The sequence below is a fragment of the Amblyraja radiata genome, chromosome X (genome assembly GCF_010909765.2).
Source record: "Amblyraja radiata isolate CabotCenter1 chromosome X, sAmbRad1.1.pri, whole genome shotgun sequence".
Lineage (NCBI taxonomy): Eukaryota > Metazoa > Chordata > Chondrichthyes > Rajiformes > Rajidae > Amblyraja > Amblyraja radiata.
The window spans coordinates 4,896,023-4,923,247 of NC_045999.1; the positions used below are offsets into that span (position 1 = coordinate 4,896,023).

Below are 27,225 nucleotides of genomic sequence, written 5' to 3' on the forward strand. Positions count from 1 at the left end.
AGCATCTCTGGAGCGAATGAAATAGGCAAAGTTTCGGGCCGAAACCCTTCTTCAGACATACATGTATCGTGAACCCTATACATAGCCGGTAGACACAAAATGCTGGAGTAACTCAGCGGGACAGGCAGCATCTATGGAGAGAAGGAATGGGCGACGTTTCGGGTCGAGACCCTTCCTCAATCTGAAGAAGGGTCTCGACCCGAAACGTCGCCCATTCCTTCTCTCCATAGATGCTGCCTGTCCCGCTGAGATACTACCCTGTGTACTCGCTGTGTCTACCTTCGATTAAAACCAGCATCTGCAGTTCTTTCTTACACTGTACATACAAGCACTGAGATACTAGTTTGGGTTAAAATCGAAAGTTTATAAACCTGTCTCACATCTACATCCCAGATCTTCAAAAAAGCAACAACAACAAAAATGCAGTTATTGACTTCAGAGTTATTTTTAAGTGAAGAGAGCGGGCGGGAGCGAGCACCCAAGAAATGTTTGATCTTCTCTAATGTCCATTGAACATTTCACAAGCCTCTCTAGTGAGTGAACATTGGAAGAGGCGGTGCACCTGGGCATAGTGTTCACATCCAATTAAAGGGCCCACTCCCCCCCTCGATCTGCGAGATAACAAATAGCTTTGTAAGAACTTTTGTCTTTAAACTGGGCGGGCAGACCAGTCGACTGCCGTCCAAAAAAGAACCCGCATGAGCCAGGAATGACCGTGCCCGCTTGCAACAACGATACACCGACAGGTAAGCGAGGATTAGAAGCGTGTTATTTTTGTTTTATGTGGGCCAGTTAATTATTGATACCACTATCTCTTCTGGCTGTACATTCCAGGGACCGCGACCTGATTATATCAACTCCAAAACACAGCGAAAACACTGTGTGTAAGAGACTTTCAAACTTTCATAAAACTTTCAAAAACTTTCATAAAAGTTTGTGTGAGTTTTTCTTAACTTTTCGGTTCTCACCCTCTTGCTCAATCTCGGGTTGACTCGGGGGTGGGGTCTACAGTTCAACGGGGGAACTGAACCGAGGAGTTGTGCAGTTTGAGTCGGAGTGGAAATGTAACCTCTTAAGAGATTCACTTTTCCACCTACTCGTCTGCGTTCTCCGATTTAAATCAAAGGTTCACTCCGCTCCCGAGCCGGGTATGTGCTGGTAAATCGTGAGATGTGTGGCTTGTTCTGTGTTTATAGTGAATTATACAGTAGTGAAAATGTGCGGCAGGTCTTCGAATAATCTTGCAGATGGGCGCAAAAAATGCTGGGACAGGCAACTCAGCAGGATAGACAACATCTCTGGAGAGAAGGAATGGGTGGCGTTTCGGGTCGAGACCCTTCTTCAGACTGAGAGTCGGGGTGGAGGGAATCGATAGATGGTGATGTGTAGCGAGAGAAAGATGTATATAGGTCAAATGAATGAAAGATATGCAACAACAAAAAGTGACGATGATAAAAGGAAACGGCGCATTGTTACTGTGGCCCAGGTGAGAACGAGCAGAGACACTGAGACTCAACATTGTCGAGTCGACTTTGAACAAGACGACTTTGAAGGTACACAAAAAATGCTGGAGAAACTCAGCGGGTGCAGCAGCATCTATGGAGCGAAGGAAATAATTGTCAGCTGTTAATTGGACAAAATCAGGACATTTTATTATTATTATTATCCAATTAACAGCTGACAATTATCCCATTCCTTAGCTTGCATCTGAGTAAAATTCATTTCAAAACGCATCTATGGTTTACGATTATTTAAATTGTAAATGTAGCTTCAGAAGCATTTTCTTTTTGCATGTTAAAACCCACCTGAGAACCATGGAAGATTTTGCAATTTTAATGATGGATTTTTCCCTTTTAAAACTTTTTATATAACAAATTAATAAAGATAAAACATCATGCCTTACTTTTGATGAAATGCAGTGAGCAAACGCGATAATTCCCGATATTTTCTATCTTTATATCTCCATGGCCAATGTTTGCTAACCACTGTTGTTGCCCCTTAAGCTCCCTCTTGTCTTTACCTTCGTTTTTCTTTATCTTCTGGACTCTAAAGTAAGATAACTGTGCCCGACTGGCACGGTTATTTACAGCTCAAAAACGGGCCCTTCTTCAGATCTGTCCCGACCCCAAACGTCACCTATTCCTTTTCTCCATAGATGCTGTCTGACCCGCTGAGTTACTCCAGCATTTTGAGTCTATCTACGGTTTCAACCAGCATCTGCAGTTCCTTCCTACAAATCAATGGGATGTTTGGCTCGACAGTTCTGTGCGATTGAGAAGACACAAAGTGCTGGAGTAACTCAGCGGCTCAGGCAGCATCTCTTCTGCATGCTCTTCAAAGTCTCCGCCCGCATCCTTCCTGTATTGTGTTCAAAAGGGAACTGCAGATGCTGGAATATCGAAGGTACACAAACTTGCTGGAGGAACTCAGCGGGTGCAGCAGCATCTATGGAGCGAAGGAAATAGGCGACGTTTCGGGCCGAAACCCTTCTTCCTGTATTGGGCTGACCAGAAGCGCAAGCAATATTCCAAATGCCATCCAAAAAGCTTAATTTGGTAAATGTAAATAAAAGGAACTGCAGACGCAGGTTTATAACTAAGATAGGCACAAAAATGCTGGAGTAACTCAGCGAGTCAAATGGCATCTCTGGAGAAAAAGGATAGGGTCGGGACCACTCTTCAGACGAAGGGTCAGACCCTTGGCCGGTTAGAACGCAACAAAAGCTTTTCACTGCACGTCACAATAAACTTAAACTTCCTAAAGTGGCTTCAATAGGTGCAGGAGGAGGCCATTTGGCCCTTCGAGCCAGCACCGCCAATCAATGTGATCATAGCTGATCATCCCCAATCAGTACCCCATTCCTGCCTTCTCCCCATATCCGCTGGCTCCGCTATCTTTAAGAGCCCTGTCTAGCTCTCTCTTGAAAGTATCCAGAGAACCGGCCTCCATCGCCCTCAGAGGCAGAGAATTCCACAGACTCACCACTCTCTGTGAGAAAAAGTGTTTCTTCGTCTCCGTTCTAAATGGCTTACCCCTTATTCTTAAACTCTTCAGTTTCAGTTTATCAACATTTTTCCATGTTGTTGTGTTGAGGTTTTGTGTGGAATTTGCTAGTAAGCTGTTTCTGGGAAAAGCTAAAATACAAAGAATGCTGTCTGGAGGCTGTAGGGCTTTCTTTATGAAGTTACTCCCTCTGTTAGTATCACAGCGCTAATGTATTTTCTAGTACCCCGAAGAGCATTTTTGTCGCATTGGGAAGGCTGGAAGTGTTTAATGGAAGCAAACATTCCCGTAACTATACATCAAACTGCTTCAGAATTTCATTGTTTTGCATGTTTAGATGTTTCCCTTTCTGGAAATTGTTCTGAAATTGATCTTGCAAATTATTTTCATCTTTTGTTAAGTCCCACTTCAGCTTTTACTTATCGTGTAGGGTCCAGGATTATGCAGTGCAAGCCAAATATCGGATATGGTATTGATTTGTAATTTGCTGGCTACAGCCAGTCTGCATACCCTGTGCTCTGGAAAGGTTACTTCTGCAAATGTGTTCTGCCAAAGTTCCGACTGGCTTAGTAACTGGTCTCAAAAATATTGTATTGAGCGCAGAGAAAATGGGAGCCAAGAGCCGCTGCTCTAGATGTCAGCTGCTCTACATCGGTGAGACCAAGCGTAGGCTTGGCGATCGCTTCGCCCAACACCTCCACTCGGTCCGCAATAACCAACCTGATCTCCCGGTGGCTCAGCGCTTCAACTCCCCCCTCCCATTCCCAATCCGACCTTTCTGTCCTGGGTCTCCTCCATGGCCAGAGTGAGGCCTACCGCAAATTGGAGGAGCAGCACCTCATATTTCGCTTGGGCAGTTTGCACCCCTGCGGTATGAACGTTGACTTTCCAATTTCAGGTAGTTCCTCCTTTCTCCTCCCATTTTCAGCTCTCCCTCAGCCCACTGGTTCCACCTCTTCCTTTCTTCTCCCCCCCCCCCCCCCACCTCACATCAGTCTGAAGGAGGGTTTCGACCCAAAACTTCGCCTATTTCCTTCGCTCCATAGATGCTTTGTGTCTCCCTCCATATTTATGTGGCTATCTACAAGCTTCTCAAATGCCACCACCTCTGGCAGCATGTTCCAGGCACCCACCACCCTGTGATACTATCCTTTTCCAAAAGAGTATTGGACAATTGGGATTGAGAGGTTCGACCTAGTGGGAACCAGCACAATAAAACACTAATCTGCTATCAAGCAATTCGGAAATCGCAATGGTTCAGCGACCAGATCAATGGATACTGTGGTCCCTGCCCACTGATCAGGAAGCACGGCTCCCATGCTCCCCTTAAACTTGTCCAATTTGCAGAAGTATTTGCTGTGTAACTTCAATAAAAACAAATACATGTGTTAAAATGTTAGGAGTAATAACATCCAATTGTCCAGAAAGTCTGGAACTTCTGAGTGTGCCAAATTATTGGGCCTTTTCTTCTTTTGTGGAATTCGCTCAACTTTTTTCAAGTGCAGTTTTAGTTTAGTGATGCAGCGTGGAAACAAGCCCATTGGCCCACCGAGTCTGCACCGACCAGCGATCCTTATGCATTAACACTAACACACACACTAACACACACACACACACACACTAACACACACACACACACTAACACACACACACACACTAACACACACACACACTAACACACACACACACTAACACACACACACTAACACACACACACTAACACACACACACCAACACACACACAACCACACACACACACCAACACACACACACCAACACACACACACCAACACACACACACCAACACACACACACCAACACACACACACCAACACACACACACCAACACACACACACAAACACACACACACTAACACACACACACCCACTGACACATACAAACACACACTAACACACACACACTAACACACACACACTAACACACACACACTAACACACACACACACTAACACACACCCACACCCACACACTAACACACACCCACTAACACACACACACTAACACACACACACTAACACACACACACTAACACACACACACTAACACACACACACTAACACACACACACTAACACACACACACTAACACACACACACAGACACTAACACACACACACAGACACTAACACACACACACAGACACTAACACACACACACACAGACACTAACACACACACTAACACACACTAACACTAACACTAACACTAACACACACTAACACTAACACACTAACACTAACACACACTAACACTAACACACACTAACACTAACACACACTAACACTAACACACACTAACACTAACACACACTAACACTAACACACACTAACACTAACACACACTAACACACACACACACTAACACACACACACACACACAGACACTAACACACACACTAACACACTAACACACACACTGACACTAACACACACTGACACTAACACACACTGACACTAACACACACTGACACTAACACACACTGACACTAACACACACTGACACTAACACACACTGACACTAACACACACTGACACTAACACACACTGACACTAACACACACTAACACTAACACACACTAACACACACACTAACACACACACTAACACACACACACACACACACACACACACACACACACACACACTAACACACACACAATTACATTTATGACCAAGCCAATTAACCTACAAACCTGTACGTCTTTGGAGTGTGGGAGAAAACCGAAGATCTCGGAGGAAACCCATGCAGGTGACGGGGAAAATGTACAAACTCTGTACAGACAGAGCACCCGTAGTCAGGATGGAACCCGGGTCGCTGGCCCCACCGCTATGCCACCATGCCGCCCATTTTTCCTTTAGTTGTTTCTTAACATTGAGCTTTTGACAGGATATTAGTCTCCTGCCGTATTTGCTTTCTCAGCATGGTGATGGGGTTTTGTCCTGTGTTTATGGTTCAATGGATCTCTATTACTTCATCAGGACTGTTAGGTTTTGGTTTATTGTTGTATGTACCGAAGTTCAATGAAAAGCTTTGTTTTACGTACAATGCAATCAGATCAGATAATGCTGTACATAAATACCCTCGAGCTGAACGCCAGTACAATAGGTAGAGCAAAGGGGACGATACAGACTGCAGGATGTAGTTCTTAACATTTTAGCCCTTCAGTTCCATAGACAAAGTCCAATGTCAGTGGGGTTGCCAACTTTCTCACTGCCAAATAAGGGAAAAAAGGTCAAAATAAGGAACTAATTCCTGACGGCAATTCGTTGATTGACTCGGATGTGGCTGGGTGGGTGAATTATAATAATAATAATAATGGATGGGATTTATATAGCGCCTTTCTAATACTCAAGGCGCTTTACATCGCATTATTCATTCACTCCTCAGTCACACTCGGTGGTGGTAAGCTACTTCTGTAGCCACAGCTGCCCTGGGGCAGACTGACGGAAGCGTGGCTGCCAATCTGCGCCTACGGCCCCTCCGACCACCACCAATCACTCACACACATTCACACACAGGCAAGGGTGGGTGAAGTGTCTTGCCCAAGGACACAACGACAGTATGCACTATCGAATTATGAGTTGGCCCGGGTGCTGGGCTGCACACAAAGCACAGCCGGTGGGCCAGCTGAGGCGTTTTGGCCCGGGCGCCGGACTATGCGTGCAACGTTACGTAGCCCAGGCCAAAACTCCTCAGCTGGCTTTGTGTTCTGCTTCACGCAAAGTCCGGTGCCCCATCCAACTCGTGAACCGATGATCGGCCATGAGAAGGAGGGGTTGGTGGTGTCGGCGGTAAGCGAAGGTCTGAAGGCCGGGTTGCCGACCGACGGGGCCACGGGCGAGGATCTGCTGCTGCACTCCATGGGCTGCACTACGTCAGGCCGGACGCGGCGCTCCGACCCGACCCTGGGCGGTCCTGTACGGGACAAACCAATTTAGCCCAATATACGGGATGTCCCGGCTAATACGGGACAGATGGCAACCGTTGGGGTGGTGGGGGGGGGGTTTGCCGGGAGTAATGAGAATGCAACATGACCTTTCAAAGGGGGGGTGTTTGCAATACGACCAGGCAATTGTATAAAGGATCAGCAGGGACTGCTGTAAAGTATCAGGGACTGGTTGTACCCTAGTTTGCCTTCATCTTGGCAGGCAGCGTGAATGGTCGCTAATGGAAATATTTGCTGAGGAATCTGGAGAATGTCTTCATAAAAGTTTTGAAAGGTCACTCATTTATCTCTGGTGACAAGATATTTATTGTCTGGGGATCCTTCTACAGAGTGAAAGACCCTTTGGTTTGAAGGGGGTGGGGGGGTGGGGGGGAGTGGTGTCAAATGGTTTAATGGACATTTATCTTGACCCCTGTCTCAGTGGTCTAGAAATGATTAACAGCGAGCTGCAGTTTTATTAGGCACCAATGTGGTTAAATCCTAGATTTAGTCGGGGAAGAGCTATTTAATCTGAGTTGCCAGAAGTTTTAATGTGCCTTTTGAAGGAAGCAGGGGATGGAATTCCAGAGCTTGGGATCTTGGCTGTGAAAAGCAGAGCTGAAGCAATGATTGGAGATCCAACGTGCTTTTTGGGGGGGGTTGGTCGGACATTGGGGATGGGGAGGTGGAGGGTGGAGGTGAATTCGCAACTGGATCTGAACATGTGACTGTTTCTCAGCATTATCTCGCACTGTACTGGATCCTGATTGAGTGACGGGCACACAAAAGGGACGCGGGTATCTTGCATTTACTGGAATTATGCACAGAATTGTGGATGCTACCCAGGCCACTTAATTCTAATGGGAAGCCGCTGGCAGGAGGAGAAAGGGGATGAGTGTCTGTCGTGTTCACCTCATCGTCCACTGGAAAAGTGAGAGAATTAATGTATTTTAAATCTTGAGAAAGAAATACCTGAGGTAGACAAAAATGCTGGAGAAACTCAACGGGTGTAGCAGCATCTATGGAGCGAAGGAAATAGGCAACGTTTCGGGTCGAAACCCTTTGGGTTTCGACCCGAAACGTTGCCTATTTCCTTTGGGTTTCGTCCCGAAACGTTGCCTATTTCCTTCGCTCCATAGATGCTGCCTCACCCGCTGAGTTTCTCCAGCATTTTTGTCCCCCTTCGATTTTTCCAGCATCTGCAGTTCCTTCTTAAACAAGAAATAACTGAGATTAGTTTCAATCAAAATGATCAATGCAATATTTAATTTAAACACTGGCCGTTTGAGACAAAAAAAACAAATTGAAATTATAATGAATAGCCAAATGGTGCACAGTGGCTAGAGCTGCTGCTTCACAAGTTCGAGTCTGACCTCTGGTGCTGCCTGGGTGGAGTTTGCATGCCCTGTTTCCTCTGGGTGATCTGGTTTCCTCCCAGTCTATAACCTGTTTCTCTCAAGCCATTAGATTTTATCCACCCCCCCCTACCATTCTCCGATCACTCCCCTGCGTACTACAGCCAATTTAACACGGAGCATCCGACCAACCCACGTGACTTCAGTTTAGAGATACAGCGTGGAAACAGGCCCTTCGGCCCACCAAGTCCATACCGACCAGCGATCCCCGCACACTAACACACACTACTAGGGACAATTTGAATTTATCACAAGCAAATATAGCCTATGAACCTGTACGTCTTTGGAGTGTGGGAGAAAACCAAAGATCTCGGAGAAAACCCACACGGGGTCACGGGGAGAACGTACAAACTCTGTACAGACAGCACCCATAGTCGGGATCGAACCCGGGTCTCCGGCGCTGTAAGTGCGGTAAAGCAGGAATTCTACCGCCGTGCGGTCTTTAGGATGAGGGAAGAAACCGGCACACCTGCATGTTTGAGGGAACATATACAGACTTTAAATGGACCTTGCTGGAGGTCAGGATTGGACCGCAGTCCCTGAATCTATGAGACGCCAGCATTACTTGCTCTGCTGTTAATCCTGGCCAGATTGGCGAGGCTAGGACTCTTAAAATTGAGTAAAGGCTTCAGGGGCTGCTAGGCCATTTGGTCAATTTGAAAGTGCTTTCTGTAGAACTGGGACAAGCTGCAGAATGGTGCCAGCTTGTCTAGAGCCTAGATCTGAGCTGCAGGAAGAGAACCGGAACATCTGCAGACCCTGACAATTGTGTGCAAAATGCAAAGACTGGATTGGATGACTGCAAAGCAGACATACACCTTGTAAATAAAGTTGCAAGGCTTTACTTTGCTGAATGTTGATTGGATGAGGTATTGAGCCTTGTCTGGTTTTCTTGCATATCAGGGTCGATGTTGCAAGGTTTGCTTCCTCTGAGAAACACTGTTTGAATACAATGTATTAGCCACTGTATTATTGGGTTGGGGAAATGTCTGTCATGTATGGGGTTAATCGATATCTGTAATTGGGTTGTAAAGAGACCACCTTGTGGTTCCGCCCCCCAAGGTTCGGGGACTTACAAAAGACTGCTCCCATGAGGTCCTGCATTGATCTTCTGAGAATTCTTGGGACTGTGTGACCTTCTGAAGTGTCTTGTCTCTGTTTGAGCGAGGCTAAGAGGGCTGGATCAGGCAGATACGAGGATCGAACCTGCGGTGGGTTAGGTACAGTAGCTGAACTGTAATTGTGTTCTGTCAAACTAAAGATCAGTTGCGCAAGTGCTTGATTCAGTGGGTTTTTAATTTTTTTTTAATTAGAAGCAGTGTACAGTAGTATAGGCAAAGCAAGGCAACTTTATTTATATAGCACATTTCATACACGAGGCAGACTCAAAGTGCTTCACATAAAAACATGTCATACAATAAATGAAATAATAAAATGAAATAAAATAGAACTAAAAGAAAAGAAAAGCAAAATTAAAAATGCATTATAAAAAGTGCAAAAGTTAAAAGTGCAATGTAGTTAAGATTTAGCTGAAAGCTAAAGTAAACATAAAAGTTTTCAGTCTTGTTTTAAAAGTGGTCAAAGTTGAGGCAAGTCTTAAATCTTCAGGAAGTTTATTCCAGCTATTTGATGCATAGTAACTAAATCCTGCTTTCCCATGTTTTGTATTTACTCTGGGAATCACTAGCAGATTGGTTTCAGAAGATCTTAGCGGTCTAGAAGGCTTATATAGTGGAAGCATGTCAGTGATATACTTTGGCCCTAAACCATGTAGTGATTTATAGGTGAGCAGCAGGATTTTAAAATCAATTCTCTGACATACAGGGAGCCAATGTAAGGATTTAAGAATTGGTGTAATGTGTTCAAATTTTTTGGTCTTTGTTAGAACTCTAGCAACAGCGTTCTGAACAAGCTGTAGCTGCCTGACAGTTTTTTTCGGAAGACCTGCAAGGAGACCGTTACAATAATCTAGCCTACTATTAATAAAGGCATGTACAAGTTTAAAGCGTGGCATGGGACATAATACATTTCATGTACAACTTCCATTTTAAATTTAGCAAGAGAAAGGTAACACAAGAAAAAGAAAGCGAGAAAAGCAAAGAGTGAATTAAGTTGTGACTTGCAAACCCCTGGAGTGCCTGGGGTTAACAAGTAGAAAAATAAAGAAAAGTAAAAAAAGTAAGAAAGATTAGAAACAGAGAAGGGATATACCTTCTTCATAGGTACACAAAAAAGCTGGAGAAACTCAGCGGGTGCAGCAGCATCTATGGAGCGAAGGATGTAGGCAACGTTTCGGGCCGAAACCCTTTTTCAGACTGCTTCATATCTCACCACACCCCCTCACCCAGTTCAGAAACTGTTAATTTCCAGAGTTGAGTTGCACCATATTTTACGTAATAAATCAATGAAAGGAGACCATATCTTTAAACAATTGCTCTGATTTTCCTGCTAAGACTACTCGTATCTTCAAAATGTAACGTCTCTGACATGCTTGGTGAGTGCATTTTTCCAAAATTTGAATTAGTTTTTTTGACATCAGACATTATTCAGTGGTTTTTGGCTGACACTAGACTGGGGGGGAAGCTAAGAACGAGCTATTTATAGTGCAACCGTTGATATGTGGTTTCTCCAGTTCAGAGAAGGCTACGATCTGGACATAAACCACACAGCTGGGGAAAACAATGCGACTGAATCACTGCTTCACGTAATGGGACTCTTTGAGCACGTGGATGCTGGTAAAAAGATGAGTCCAGACAGAGGATGTTGGAATGGGGAATTACTGAGAGGAAATGAGTGGCTGGAGGAGGTGGAGCAACGGATTTGGGAGCTTTGTGGGAATGAACCCATTCAGAATGCTGCAAACGCGTGGGATGAATTTCCCAATGGGCGAATTCCATTGAGGCTGCCAGGAATGTGGATACTGGAGTGACCAGGGCAATCTTAGTTAGAAGGACGAGGAGGGACCTTAATGAAATTTACTGCATAGTGCATGGCCTGGATGTGGAGAGGATGTTTCCACTAGTGGGAGAGTCTAGGACCAGAGGGCACAGCCTCGGAATAAATAGATGTTCCTTTAGAAATTAGATGAGATACTCCAGTGAATCTGTGGAATTCATTGCCACAGACGGCTGTGGAGGCCAAGTCATTGGGTACTTTCAAGGCAGAGATTTACAGATTCTTGATTAGCATGGGTGTCGGGGGTTATGGGGAGAAGGCAGGAGAATGGCGATGAGGGAAAGATAGATCAGCCAGAGCTCGATGGGCCGAATGGCCTAATACTGCACCTATGACTTATGAACTTACTCTGGATGAGAAATGAGAGCAGATATCTTGTGTTGGACCCATCTCATGAATCTGAAGATGGGTCTTGACCCAAATCATTGCCCATTCCTTCTCTCCAGAGATGCCGCCTGTCCCGCTGAGTTACTGCAGCATTTTGTGTCTATCTGCGGTGTAAACTAGCATCTGCAGTTCCTTCCTACATGTACCCAGTTCTTGCATCCCAGTTAGAATCTGTTTCCTAGTCACTTGGGAACAAGCCGTTGATGTAGACACAAGTAGTTGCAGATGTTGGTTTACAAAAAAAAGACACAAAGTGCTGGAGTAACTCAGCAGGTCAGGCAGCATCTCTGGAGAGAGTGAATGGGTGAAGCTTTGGATCGAGAGACCCTTCTTCATATCGGGAGGTTTCACGGCAGTCGGGTCACGACCCATGACCCGTACTGTTGCTAGGCTACTCCAAATGGAGTACACGCGATGAACTGCAGGCAGGCACTTGCCATTGTTTCCAGCGGAGCGGGCTCGTTAAAACCCGCTGAAATTGTCCATTTTTTGCGCTGTAAATAATTATGGAAATCGGGATAAGCGTGTGAGCCATTTAGCCTACTTCAGAATTCCAAAAGTGAGGAGAAATGACGGTAGATAGAAACGAGAGCTGAAGGGACAACAACAGACAGAGTGCTTGGCGAACATTGGCCGTTTGCTCACTGCATTTCATCAACAGCAAGGCATTATTTGTGTTTTTTCTTGATTACTTTGGCATCTAAAAAGTTTCAGAAGTGATAAATCTGGCTGTAGTTTTTTTTAAATCGCCCATGGTTCCCAAGTAGGTTTTCACATACAAAATGAAAACGCATCTGAAGCAAAATTTACAGCCAGATTTATCACTTCTGAGAATTTTTAGATACCAAAGGAATCAAGAAAAAACCGCACAAATAATGCCTTACTTGATGAAATGCAGTGATCAAACGCGATAATTCCCAATATTTTCAATGTTTACCAAGCACTTTAGCTGCTGTTGTCCCTTCAGTTCTCGCTTCTCTATACCTTCATTTCACTTCACGTTTGGAATTCTAGAACGGAGACGAGGAAACACTTTTTCTCACAGAGTGTGTTGAGTCTGTGGAATTCTCTGCTTCAGAGGGCGGTGGAGGCAGGTTCTCTGGATGCTTTCAAGAGAGAGCTAGATAGGGCTCTTAAAGATAGCGGAGTCAGGGGGTATGGGGAGAAGGCAGGAACGGGGTACTGATTGGAGATGATCAGCCATGATCACATTGAATGGCGGTGCTGGCTCGAAGGGCCGAATGGCCTGCACCTATTGCCTATTGAAATGGGCGACGTTTCGGGTTGTGGCCCTTCTTCAGACTGAAAACCTGAAACGTCACCCATTCCTTTTCTCCAGAGATGCTGCTTGTCCCACTGAGATACTCCAGCAACCTAGATCTTGTTGAATAGCAGAGCAGTGTAGAGGGGCTGAGTGGCCTTCTCCTGCTCCTAGTTCATAAGTGGTCATTTATCTCATGACTGGGACTCTGCAGTTGCCATGTTACCTGCAAACCCTGCGCACCAATTACCTCAGGGAGTGAAATAAAATGTTTGGTAAATGCATGTTTGCATATTCACTTGAGTTTGTGTTAATGGAACACTCTGCTCCAAGACTACCCGGTGTGTGGGAGAGAGGTGATTAGCCATCTGTTTGGATGCCTCGACTCCTGTTGGCCTCCCCCTGAGTTGGTTAGCATGGAGCCAGCCATCTCGGCAATCTAGCTAGATGCCCGTAAAACAATTGGACTTTAGCGTTTTTTTCAAACCCCTACTCTGGAGGTTTGATTTCCTCCTCTTTACATGGCATTGTAATGTTTTTGGCTTAATGTGCAATTACTGGACTTGGTTTCACTCTGCTATTGCTGTTCTGCAGTCTTTTTATTGCAAAGTATTTTCAATCCAACTCCTTAGAAGCAACAAACCTCTTTGCCAAGTTGTGTGTTGGCGTTACAATGGTGTTTTGTTAATATACCAGTTTAAAAAAAAAATATCTTAGCGAAATGCAAGATTTTTTTTTTCTGATCTTGCCTGCAGCCAATGTGCTGGTTAAGAGAGACTGTTTCCTTTCTGTGGCTCTCATCTCAAACTGTGACTGACCCATTTGTTTTCTTTTCTCCTCCCCACCCCACCCCCCCCCCCCCCCCCCCCCTCCCACAGTGTGAACCAGCTCAAAGCTTGTCCCAAAGGTATTAACTAACCAGAAGTAGGAGGCGCGGAGAAATCCATTCATCAAAGCAGTCTTGTGTAGTGTGGAACACTTGCACTGATCTGATCTGGATTACTGCACCCAGGGACTTGGAGCAACAAGGTACCAGAGATTTAAGATACAGCGAGCTTGCTCGAGGATCAGAGCCGCATTGAAATCCAGGTAACACACACGCAATGGACTCCAAAGACGAGGTGAACTATATGGATTATACAGACTGGTACATCGATGATCCTGTGGACACTGCTCTTCCCGCTGAGTATGTTTGCCATCTGTTTTATGTAATTAATTGAGCTTATTTTGTCAGGAATGGTTTTTGCCTTCATTTCTCATGTGCTTTTCCTTTCATCTGCAGGTTAGCTCCGTGCAATCCCATTATCCGAGTTGATTTGTTTCACATCTCTGCGGCAGGCGCCTCTGTAAGTTTTTTCAAGTTTATTATATTTTCAAGTTGGGGGGGGGGAAGCATTGTGTGCCTTTTCTAGCCTAATTAAGTGCGTTCCCCTATCCAGACTGATTCCTGGGATGCCAGGACTTTCATATGAAGAAAGACTGGATAGACTCGGCTTGTACTCGCTGGAATTTAGGAGATTGAGGGGGGGTTTTATAGAAACTTACAAAATTCTTAAGGGGTTGGACAGGCTAGATGCAGGAAGATTGTTCCCGATGTTGGGGGAGTCCAGGACAAGGGGGTCACAGTTTAAGGATAAAGGGGAAATCCTTTAGGACCGAGATGAGAAAAACACTTTTCACACAGAGAGTGGTGTATCTGTGGAACTCTCTGCCATAGAAGGTAGTTGAGGCCAGTTCATTGGCTATATTTAAGAGGGAGTTAGATGTGGCCCTTGTGGCTAAAAGGGATCGGGGGGTATGGGATACTGAGTTGGATGATCAGCCATGATCATATTGAATGGCGGTGCAGGCTCGAAGGGCCGAATGGCCTACTCCTGCACCTATTCTCTATGTTTCTATCCCCCGTTGTACTATATTTTTCTCCCTGTGAAGGCGAGGGCTGAAAAATTAGTAAATCTAGATCCAGGATAAAAATTAAGTCGACCACCCCTGATGCTCATGGTCGTGTCTATAAGCTGCATTGGAGGCTGCTTCTTAGGAAAGTAAGACAAAAATGCTGGAGAAACTCAGCGGGTGCGGCAGCATCTATGGAGCGAAGGAAATAGGCAACGTTTCGTCCCGAAACCCTTCGGGTTTCGACCCGAAACGTTGCCTATTTCCTTTGGGTTTCGTCCCGAAACGTTGCCTATTTCCTTTGGGTTTCGTCCCGAAACGTTGCCTATTTCCTTCGCTCCATAGATGCTGCTGCACCCGCTGAGTTTCTCCAGCATTTTTGTCTACCTTCGATTTTCCAGCATCTGCAGTTCCTTCTTGAACAGCTTCTTAAAAGTAAATTGTGTTCCCTTCCTTGATTGTAAATGTCCCTTGGGGTGGTCGCGCTATGATTTCTACTGCTTTGCCATTGTAGTTCCTGGAATGTGCTGCCTGAGTTGATACTTTGAAGGAGATAAGATAAGGCACTTAAGAGGCTTTTAGTCAGGGAATGAGGGGATCTGGGTCATGTGTGGATGAAAGGGATTAGCGTAATTAAACATCATAGTGTCATACAGCATGGAAAACGACCCCTTTGCCCACGCTGTCCCATCTACATTAGTCTGCCTTTAGCCAGCTGCTACAGTCAGGCAAACGCCTCCGTTGCCTTGCTGTGAGAACGGAGGGGATGAGAAGGAGTTTCTTCCCAGAGGCCATTAGGACTGTAAACTCCCATCCCACCAGGGACTTATGCCCCTGTCCCACTTGGGAAACCTGAACGGAAACCTCTGGAGACTTTGCGCCCCCACCCAAGGTTTCCGTGAGGTTTTTGGCAGTCTCTCTACCTGCTTCCACCTCCGGGAACCGCACGGAAACCTTGGGTGGGGCGCAAAGTCTCCAGAGGCTTCCGTTCAGGTTTCCTAAGTGGGACAGGGGGCATAACTTTACTGTAACATTTCACAGTTTTTTTTTTTTTTAATTGCTGTTTTTTCCTTTTTCTTTCCTCCCACGAATATGTGATTCTGTTCCATTCTGTTTGTTTGTATTTTTTGCACAATTCGCGAGCATCGCCACTTTTCATTTCACTTCACTGCACATCTCGTATGTATGTGTATGTGACGAATAAACTTGACTTGACTTGGTATCCCTCTAATTCGTGTAGGAAGGAACTACAGGTGCTGGTCTACGTTGATGATAGGTGCAAAATGCTGGAGTAAAGAGCCTGTCAAACTTGGGCGTCATTTGCGTGTCACGCAGATGGAGCGCAAAGATTTTGTACATCACAAAATCTTGGGTGCCGCGTGTCACCACGCTCCAGGCGCGCGTAATGCGCACCACGTGTGCGTCGTAACGCATAAATGATGTCGCGCAAATGACACCTAAGTGGGACATGCCCTTAACTCAGTGGGACAGGCCACATCCCTGGAGAGAAAGAATGGGTGACATCTCAGGCCGACGTCCTTTTTCAGACTCTCGTTTCAGGTCGACAACCCTTTCCTTCTCTCCATGGATGCCGCCTGTCCCGCTGAGTTACTCCAGCATTTTGTGTTTTATCGTGTTCTGAAGGGCATATCCCGGCTGTGTTAGAAACTGGGTGCCCAGGTTTTGGAGAGCATTCTGCATTGTTGAACAGGATAGTCAACACAAATCACATCTGCTCCTCGAATGCCTTTCAATCAAGCAGCACTATGTTGGGGGGAAATCTCTGCGTACAAGCTCCTGTTTACCCTTCCTCCAACACTAGATTTTATTGTGTCGCCCATTCCTTCTCTCCAGAGATGCTGCCTGTCCCGCTGAGTTACTCCAGCATTTTGTGTCGCCCATTCCTTCTCTCCAGAGATGCTGCCTGTTACAATAGACAATAGGTGCAGGAGTAGACCATTCGGCCCTTCGAGCCAGCACTGCCATTCAATGTGATCATGGCTGATCATTCCCAATCAGTACCCCGTTCCTGCCTTCTCCCCATATCCCCTGAGTTACTCCAGCATTTTGTGTCTATCTTGATATTATTTCCTATTTGCGCTGCATGGGGGCTGTTGTGGCCGGGGCTAACTTCAAAGTAATTATCTGGCTGTGGGTGTAATAGATGGCTTCACTAACGGCAGGTTTGATTTTACCCTGGATGTGGTTGGGCTATTAAAAGCAAGTGGTGATATCTGTATCAAAGATTCTGCCCCCAAACCGGCAATCCTATGAGTGGGATTTAAAACTAAGTTGGGATCAGCCTGTCATGAGAACCTCACCGGAAATTCCAACGGTAAGGTGTGGGATTGATATCCAGGTATGAAGAATTTATTTGTTAGTCTAAAGTCTTCAGAAGGGTCTCGACATGGAACGAAGGGTCTCGACATGGAACTTCACCCATTCCTTCTCTCCAGAGATGCTGCCTGGCCTGTTGAGTTACTCCAGCATTTTGTTTACATTCTGTGTAAACCAGCATCTGCAGTTTTTTCCGTCACATTTATTTGTTTAGTTTGCTTTGGTTTTGAGTGGATGTAGCATCCTTACCAACTGTATCACAGTATGGTACGGCAGCTGCTCTGTCTCCGACCGGAAAGCACTGCAGAGGGTGGTGAAAATTGTCCTCGCTCCCCTCCATTGAGTCTGTCCAAAGCAAGCGTTGTCGGTAAAGGGCGCTCAGCATCGCCAAGGACTGTTCTCACCCCAACCACAGACAGTTTACCCTCCTACCATCCGGGAGGCGCTACAGGCTCTCCGTTGCCGGACCAGCAGGTCCAGGAACAGCTTCTTCCCTGCGACTGTCGCACTACTCAACACTGTACCTCGGTGACTGCCAATCACCCCCCCCCCCGGACACTCCTCCCACAGGAAAAACACTATGTAAATAGATTTATTTATTGAAATCATATTCTATGTCGCTCTTCCAGGGAGATGCTAACTGCATTTCGTTGTCTCTGTACTGTAAACTGACAATGATAATTAAAGTTGAATCCGAATCAGAATGAGGATGATCTAATTGAACGGTGCACCCCTCACTCGAAATATTAATTCCCTGGGTGGTGGTGGTGGAGGCTGTTGGACTCTGTGAGTATTGCATCTGCGGAGGTGCCCGGGGCCGGAGTGACTTGAGTTTGGTTCTGCGTCCTCTGTTGCAGGTTGTGGTGCTGGTGTTCCTGTCGTTCTTTGTGAAGCGCAGGTGGATGTGGAGGAGCTGGTGCCGTGGAGCTCCCGGCCTGTTGCAGTTAAGTGTCTCCTCCCCCCTCCCACCCCCCACCCCCCTTGCTCGCCGCCTGAACCCTGAGTGAACCAGGCTGCGGAATTCCGGAGGTCAGAGCCTTGACACTGGGTGTAGATACATATCCCCCGACCCCGCCTGCCGAGCCAGCAGTACCAAGACCTCCTCACCTCCCTCCTGTTTAAACAAGCAAGCCTGCCTAGCCAGTGTTCCTTTGAACCAACATCCGACCAAAATCACAGTCCCAAAGTACTTTTAAGCTCCCATTCCCGACTTTATACGATAGAATTTTAGTTGCATCAGGAGGGAAATTGATCTGCCAACAGTCATAAAAACACTAAATACATGGAACGTATAAACTGGAATTGTAGCAACTCCCTGGTAAAGGATAACTTTTTGATTTCCTCTTCATTGTTCAAAGTGAAAAAAAAAATTCTCACATGTGTGAAGAGCTTTCAATCTGACCCTTTCCCCGCCCCCACCCCCCTTTGAAAATTTCCTAAACCCCCCCCCCCCCCCCCCCCCAGTGAACCAGTCTCGCGCTCATTAAATTGGGATTTTGCTGAGGGATCTTTTTCTTTAAAAATTAACTGGGCTAATCCTCACTAGGAATGTGCGACTTTTTTTTGTAACGGTTCTTGCAACTGAACCTTATTCAGAACGCTATTCAAAAATCCATGCAAGGCTTTCATTCCTTTCTTTTCTCTCTCGCCTCCCTCTCACAACTTGGATCTGCTATCACAAATAGTATTTGGACCATGTTGTTGTTGCCAAGTGCTTTTTTGTTTGGTGTTCCATTTCGCCACTTGGCAACGCCAATCCGAGCTTAGATTCATTATTGTCACGTGTGCCGAGGTATAGTGAAAAGCTGTAATTTTTTTTTCTCTTGTATGCTATCTAAAGAGATGAGATACAGCTGTGTTAAGTTAAGCTTGTCATGTGTACCAAGGTAGAAACATAGAAAATAGGTGCATTCGGCCCTTTGAGCCTGCACCGCCATTCAATATGATCATGGCTGATCATCCAAATCAATATCCCATACCTGCCTTCTCTCCATACCCCCTGCTCCTATACTCAAATCATTTTGCTATGAATGCTAACATACCATTCGCTTTCTTCACTGCCTGCTGCACCTGCATGCCTACTTTCAATGACTAGTGTACCATGACACCCATGCCAAATCTAGCCAATGAACTATCCTCAACTACCTTCTGTGGCAGAGAACTCCACAGATTCACCACTCTCTGTGTGTGGGGGGGAAAAAAATGTTTTTCTCACAAGGGCCACATCTAACTCCCTCTTAAATATAGCCAATGAACTGGCCTCAACTACCTTCTGTGGCAGAATTCCACATATTCACCACTCTTTGTATGAAAAATTATTTTCTCATCTCTGTCCTAAAAGACTTCCCCCTTATCCTTAAACTGTGTGTGACCCTTGTTCTGGACTTCCCCAACATCGGGAACAATCTTCCTGCATCTAGCCTGTCCAACCCCTTAAGAATTTTGTACGTTTCTATAAGATCCCCCCCCTCAATCTTCTAAATTCTAGCGAGTACATGCCGAGTCTATCCAGGTACGGTGAAACGCTTTTCTTGCACGCTATCCAGTCCAGCGGAAAGACGATAGATGATTTACCATCAATAATAATAATAATGGATGGGATTTATATAGCGCCTTTCTAATACTCAAGGCGCTTTACATCGCATTATTCATTCACTCCTCAGTCACACTCGGTGGTGGTAAGCTACTTCTGTAGCCACAGCTGCCCTGGGGCAGACTGACGGAAGCGTGGCTGCCAATCTGCGCCTACGGCCCCTCCGACCACCACCAATCACTCACACACATTCACACACAGGCAAAGGTGGGTGAAGTGTCTTGCCCAAGGACACAACGACAGTATGCACTCCAAGCGGGATTCGAACCGGCTACCTTCCGGTTGCCAGCCGAACACTTAGCCCATTGTGCCATCTGTTGCCATCAATCCATCCACCGTGTGCAGATACATAATAAAGGAAATAACGTGAATAATAATAATATTATTAATACATTTTATTACGGACACAAGGTCCAGACAAGGGGCAACATTACATAAAAATGCATTGCATATTAAAAAATATCATAAAGCACATATAAAATCTTAGTATATCTCTTATAAAAGGATCATAAATTATATATTTAAAAAAACCACACACAATACATGAGTCAAAAATCCAGATTAAAAGAATGATCAATGTCCTACAACGAGACAACGATACCAGTGTCTCCACAGCTGGGATTCGTAGCCTGTAGTGCTAAGCCTTATGTTTGACAAGGCCACAATAAGCACATTTTTAGAGTCATTTATCCTGCAAATGAATTGATACATGTGATTTCTTAGGATAGCTTCTAAAGTACTGACTCCTGCAGCCGCAAGCATGTTACTAGCACGACAGCATCTAGGTTTCCTAATGCCCCTGTCCCACTTAGGAAACCTGAACGGAAACCTCTGGAGACTTTGCGCCCCACCCAAGGTTTCCGTGCAGTTCCCGGAGGTTGCAGGTGGTTGCCGGAGGTTGCAGGTAGTGGAAACAGGTAGGGAGACTGACAAAAACATCCGGGAACCTCCGGAGCAGTGTTCTCATGGCATCGTTATAGGCCACCTTTAGTCTCTGTCTTTCCAAAGTTCGACCACAGGTGCGAATAATGTTTAGTGCAAGGTAAAGTCCATTCGAGGGTCTCCAATGAGGTAGATAGTAGCTCAGGACTGCTCTCTGGCTGTTGATAGAATGGAATCATCGATCACTTGTTCATCGATCACTTGTTCACTCTAGTTCTATGTTATTGCACTTTCACATGCACTCCCAACGAACCAGGGGCAATTTTAGAGGCGAATTGATCTATAACCCTGCAGGGGAATCTGAGGGGTATCTTTTTCACGCAAGGGGTGGTGGGTGTATGGAACAAGTTGCCAGAGGAGGTAGTTGAGGCAGGGACTATCGCAACATTAGTGTCCCAAAACTGTGGAGGCCAAGTCAATGGATATTTTATAAGGCAGAGATTGTCGGATTCTTGATTAGTATGGGGTGTCGGGTTGTAGGGAGAAGGGTGGAGAACTGGGTTGAGAGGGAAAGATAGATCAGTCATCATTGAATGGCAAAGGAAACCTGATGGGCTGAATGGCCTAATTCTGCTCCTATAACTTATGAACAAGAGCATCCGGAGGAAATCCACTCAGTCACACGGAGACCGTGCGATGTCCACACGGACAACATCTGGCGTCAGGATTGAACCCGGGTTCCCTGGCATGTGAGGCAGCACCTACACCAGCTGCACCAAAGTACCCTCTTCCATGTTTGTGTCGGAACTGTTCGTAGAAAACGCCTCAATGCCTGTGTAGATGGAACGGTGAAGCCTCTGAATAATACTATTATGGGATTTTTTCTCTCCTATATCCCTTGCCAATTGCACAAGATCAAAGCAAAGCTCAAAGTGCTGGAGCAACAACAGGTCAGGAAGTATCTCAGAAGGACAATGTTTTGGTCCCAAACCATTCTTTAGACTGAGATCAATGGTTCTATTAACTGTATTTGCCTTCAAAGACTGTCTAAACTTATCGACCTATTACTAATGAACTACTATCTAACTCGGACTATCCTTGATGGGACTTTGCTGGGTTTACCTTGCGCTGAACATTACTCCCTTATCATGTATCTATACACTGTAAATGGTTCGATTGTAATCATGTGTTGTCTTTCCGCAGACTGGTTAGCCCGCAACAAAAGCTATTCGCTGTAACTCGGGGCCACGTGACAATAGACTAAACTGAAACTAATTGCTAACGCTATTTGAACGAGATGCTTGGTAAACACCAGGAATAGGTTGTGTTCTGTGTTGGCAGCTATTTTTAACATGGATTTGATGCTCTGTTTTGCAGTCCAGCCGGGCTCCTGGAGAGCGACTGTCATCGAGGGATTGCTGCCGCTGTGTTTGGTGTGCTTGTGTGTTCCGTGTGTGCTGTTGCCATTGACAGCAACCCCCTGCCCATTGGCCTGCATTACTCCAAGGAGACCAAAGGTAAGGGGACAATATTGTTTCATTTCCCGCCACACGGTGGAGAAAATCCCCAAAAACCTGGATGATGAAGGTGATGAAGAGAGACACAAAAGGCTGGGGTAACTCAGCGGGTCACTCAGCATCTCTGGAGAGAAGGAATGGGTGACGTTTCGGGTCGAGCCCCTTCAGACTGAGAGTCAAAGGAAACAAGATTGTGACTTCAGTGACACTCTTACCAAATTTATCAATGAATGAATAGTCAAGTCACTTTTATTTCTATAGCACATTTAAAAAACAACTCTCGTTGACCAAAGTGCTTTACATTGGTGGAGGTACTAACGTTATACAACATTGGTTCATAGATTAAATACAAACATATAGCCCTCCCTCAGAGGACATCAGGAAAGGCTTGAGAGTAAAGGTGAGTTTTAAGTCTTGACTTAAAAGAGTCGATGGAGGGGGCAGTTCTGATGGGAAGGGGGATGCTGTTCCAATACAATACTTTATTGTCACATGTGAAATTCTTTGCATGCTTTCCCAAGGTATGCAAATAGTTACCACATAAAGGGCGCGGAGAAAGATATTTGAGTATAGGAGCAGGGAGGTTCTACTGCAGTTGTACAGGGTCTTGGTGAGACCACACCTGGAGTATTGCGTACAGTTTTGGTCTCCAAATCTGAGGAAGGACATTATTGCCATAGAGGGAGTGCAGAGAAGGTTCACCAGACTGATTCCTGGGATGTCAGGACTGTCTTATGAAGAAAGACTGGATAGACTTGGTTTATCCTCTCTAGAATTTAGGAGATTGAGAGGGGGTCTTATAGAAACTTACAAAATTCTTAAGGGGTTGGACAGGCTAGATGCAGGAAGATTGCTCCCGATGTTGGGGAAGTCCAGGACAAGGGGTCACAGCTTAAGGATAAGGGGGAAATGCTTTAAAACCGAGATGAGAAGAACTTTTTTCACACAGAGAGTGGTGAATCTCTGGAACTCCCTGCCACAGAGGGTAGTCGAGGCCAGTTCATCGGCTATATTTAAGAGGGAGTTAGATGTGGCCCTTGTGGCTAAGGGGATCAGAGGGTATGGAGAGAAGGCAGGTACGGGATACTGTGTTGGATGATCAGCCATGATCATATTGAATGGCGGTGCAGGCTCGAAGGGCCGAATGGCCTACTGCACCTATTTTCTATGTTTCTATATGCACTACTGTAACCATGATTCCATCTGTCCTATCTAATTCCACCCCGTAGAGTACTGGAAGATAGCTGCATTGCTGTACTACCCTGCTCTGTACTACCCCCTCCTCGCTTGTGCAACGGTCAAAAACAAAGTGGGCTACCTGCTCGGAAGTCTGCTGTCCTGGCTACACTCTGGAGTACTCATCTGGCAGAAAGTTGAATGCCCCTTATCACAAGAGGTAATTATTTCTACTTATGCAACAGCCTTAAGTTTTAATTGGAGATTTAATCCTGTCCCTAAGAACCGTGTAAACAGTCTCACTATTGTGAAGTGATTTGTATTAAAACCGGGACAATGGTCCTTATTTTGCCTTGTTATCTGAAGAAGTAGCTTGTTCGGTCGGCATCAGTGCTGAGAATCTTTCCGAGATCTCTCTGTTCTGCTGCCTTGACTTAAAGCACAAATTGTGAGCAATTCTGGGCACCGTATCTGAGGAAGGATGGTGCTGGCTCTAGAGGGTCCAGAGGAGGTTGACAGGAATGATGTACGTAGGAACTGCAGATGCTGGCTAAGACCGAAGATAGATGCAAAAAGCTGGAGTAAACTCAGCGGGACAGGCAGCATCTCTGGAGAGAAGGAATGGGTGACGTTTCGGGTCAAGACCCTTTTACAAGAATGATCCCAGGAATGAGTAGGTTAACATGATGAGCATTTGACAGCACTGGGCCTGTGCTCGCTGGAGTTTAGAAGAATGAGGGGGGACCTCATTGAAATGTACAGAATGAAAGGCTTGGATAGAGTGGATGTGGAGAGGGTGTTTCCACTAGTAGGAGAGTCTAGGACTAGAGGTCACAGCCTCAGAATTAAAGGACGTTCCTTTAGGAAGGAGATGAAGAAGAATTTCTTTAGTCAGAGGGTGGTGAGTCTGGAATTCTTTGCCACAGAAGGCAGTGGAGGCCAAGTCAGTGGATATATTTAAGGCAGAGATAGATAGATTCTTGTGTTTAAGAAGGAACTGCAGATGCTGGAAAATCAAAGGTACACAAAAATGCTGGAGAAACTCAGCGGGTGCAGCAGAATCTATGGAGCGAAGGAAACAATTGTCAGCTGTTAATTGGACAAAATCAGGACATTTTATTATTATTATCCAATTAACAGCTGACAATTATCCCATTCCGTAGCTTGCATCTGAGTAAAATTCATTTCAAAACGCATTTATGGTTTACGATTATTTAAATGGTAAATGTAGCTTCAGAAGCATTTTCTTTTTGCATGTTAAAACCCACCTGAGAACCATGGAAGATTTTGCAATTTTAATGATGGATTTTTCACTTTGGGTTTCGGCCCTGAAATGTTGCCTATTTCCTTCGCTCCATAGATGCTGCTGCACCCGCTGAGTTTCTCCAGCATTTTTGTGTACCTATAGATTCTTGATTAGTACTGGTGTCGGGGGTTATGGGGAGAAGGCAGGAGAATGGGTCTAGGAGGGAGAGATTGATCAGCCATGATTGAATGGACAATGGGCCGAATGGCCTAATTCTGCTCCTATCACTTATGACCTTAAAAAGTAGCGAGGGAAATGGGAGAGGCCAGTGGTTTGTTGAATGTTAAAACTAATTAAAATATTTAATCTTGTGCCTTGTTTTGCAATCCAGCCATACAAATACTATACCCTGCTGAGAAGCCTCCCGCAGTTCCTGTGTCTGGGGTTTCTAAGTGTCGTCTACCCTGTTTTGTTACTGAGGAATGGTGAGAAGTCGAGGAATTCCACGTTGCATTGGGTAAGTGTCGGCTATTGACTGAGGGTGGTGTGGGATCGGTTGGAGACTTAACGTCCAAAGCCCCTGTCCCACTTAGGAGACCTAAACAGCAATCTCTGGTGACCTTGCCCCCACACAAAAAAAAATCAAGGTCGAGGTGACCTGCAACCTCCTACCACCTCCCACGCACATGTTGAAAACCTTCCTCCACTATGAAGAAAACCAGCTTCGACTAGACCTGCGAGTAAAAAATGATCGATGTTTAAAACGGCAACCTATTTTTAGTCGAGGCCGGTTTTAATCGCGATGAGAAAATAGCAGCAACCTAGATGAAGCCTCGACCACGCGGAAACCACTTTCGACCATTAGGGAGAGTGACCAAAACCTCCTGAGACCTCATGTATACCTTGGGTGGTGGGCAAGGTCACCAGAGGTTGCTGTTTAGGTCTCCTAAGTGGAAACCTGAACGGAAACCTCTGGAGACTTTGCGCCCCACCCAAGGTTTCCGTGCGGTTCCCGGAGGTTGCAGGTGGTTGCCGGAGGTTGCAGGTAGTGGAAGCAGGTAGGGAGACTGACAAAAACCTCCGGGAACCGCACGGAAACCTTGGGAGGGACGCAAAGTCTCCAGAGGTTTCCGTTCAGGTTTCCTAAGTGGGACAGGGGCATTAGGGTGCAGGAAGGAACTGCAGATGCTGGTTTAAACCGTAGATTGACACAAAAAGCTGGAGTAACTCAGCAGGTCAGATGGCATCTCTGGAGAAAAGGATAGGTAATGTTTCGGGTCGAAGCCCCTCTTCAGACTGAGAGTCGGGAGAAACAGTATTATGACTTCAATGACACTCTCAACAAGATTAAGAATGAATGAATGAATACTTTATTGTCACATGTGTCAAGTCATAGTGAAATTCTTTACTTGCATTCGCAAGGTATGCCAATAGTCACCACATAAAGGGCAACAACAAAGCGACAATCTGAAAAGTCACCTGTTCCTTCTCTCCAGAGATGCTGTCCGACCCGCTGAGTTACTCCAGCTTTTTGTGTGTAATGTCAAAGGGTGCTTTTTATGGGCTAACCCAGGAATTTAATTGATTAAAAATTAATAATAGCTAGCCATAGTGATGCGATTGTATTTGGGGATTGCCTTATCTGTCTTTCATGCAAATTGTGGTGAGAATCTGGAACATGCTGCCTGCAAATGCAGACCCAGACCTAAGGAACGGCAGGTTCTGGTTTACAATCTGCTGGCGTAACCTCAACAGATCAGGCAGCATCTCCGGAAAGCATTGAGTAGGTGACGTTTTGACAATAGACAATGGGTGCAGGAGTAGAGGCCATTCGGCCCTTCGAGCCTGCACCGCCATTCGATATGATCATGGCTGATCATCCAACTCCGTATCCCATCCCTGCCATCTCTCCATACCCCCTGATCCCTTTAGCCACAAGGGCCACATCTAACTCCCTCTTAAATATAGCCAATGAACTGTGGCCTCAACTACCTTCTGTGGCAGAGAATTCCACAGATTCACCACTCTGTATAAAAAATGATTTTCTCATCTCTGTCCTAAAAGACTTCCCTCTTATCCTTAAACTGTGACCCCTAGTTTTGGACTTCCCCAACATCGGGAATAATCTTCCTGCATCTAGCCTGTCCAACCCCTTAAGAATTGTGTACGTTTCTATAAGATCCCCCCCCTCAATCTTCTAAATTCTAGCGTGTACAAGCTGAGTCTATCCAGTCTTTCTTCATATGAAAGTCGTGCCATCCCAGGAATCAGTCTGGTGAACCTTCTCTGTACTCCCTCTATGGCAAGAATGTATTTCCTCAGATTAGGAGACCAAAACTGTACGCAATACTCCAGGTGTGGTCTCACCAAGACCCTGTACAACTGCAGTAGAACCTCCCTGCTCCTACACTCAAATCCTTTTGCTATGAATGCTAACATACCATTGGCTTTCTTCACTGCCTGCTGCACCTGCATGCCTACTTTCAATGACTGGTGTACCATGACACCCAGGTCTCGTTGCATCTCCCCTTTTCCTATTCGGCCACCATTCAGATAATAGTCTACTTTCCTGAGTAGGCCATTCGGCAGTCACCCAAGTGGAACAGACCTTTAACG

General features: G+C 45.6%; 1 protein-coding gene across 2 annotated transcripts in view; it reads left to right on the top strand.

Annotated features, from left to right (window-relative positions):
* The first annotated feature begins 593 nt into the window (after positions 1–593).
* The window catches only part of stra6 (signaling receptor and transporter of retinol STRA6), a 50,544-nt gene continuing 23,912 nt past the window's right edge, over positions 594–27,225 (top strand). The window contains exons 1-7 of one of the 2 annotated variants that reach the window (XM_033014839.1): positions 594–746; positions 13,844–14,151; positions 14,248–14,311; positions 18,053–18,138; positions 22,048–22,187; positions 23,417–23,583; positions 25,001–25,126. In XM_033014839.1, coding sequence (XP_032870730.1) covers positions 14,069–14,151; positions 14,248–14,311; positions 18,053–18,138; positions 22,048–22,187; positions 23,417–23,583; positions 25,001–25,126 — 666 coding nt within the window. In that variant the 5' untranslated portion in view covers positions 594–746; positions 13,844–14,068. Of the gene's footprint in view, positions 747–870; positions 939–13,843; positions 14,152–14,247; positions 14,312–18,052; positions 18,139–22,047; positions 22,188–23,416; positions 23,584–25,000; positions 25,127–27,225 lie in introns of those variants that run through there. The other variant, XM_033014840.1, reaches the window with a different exon arrangement.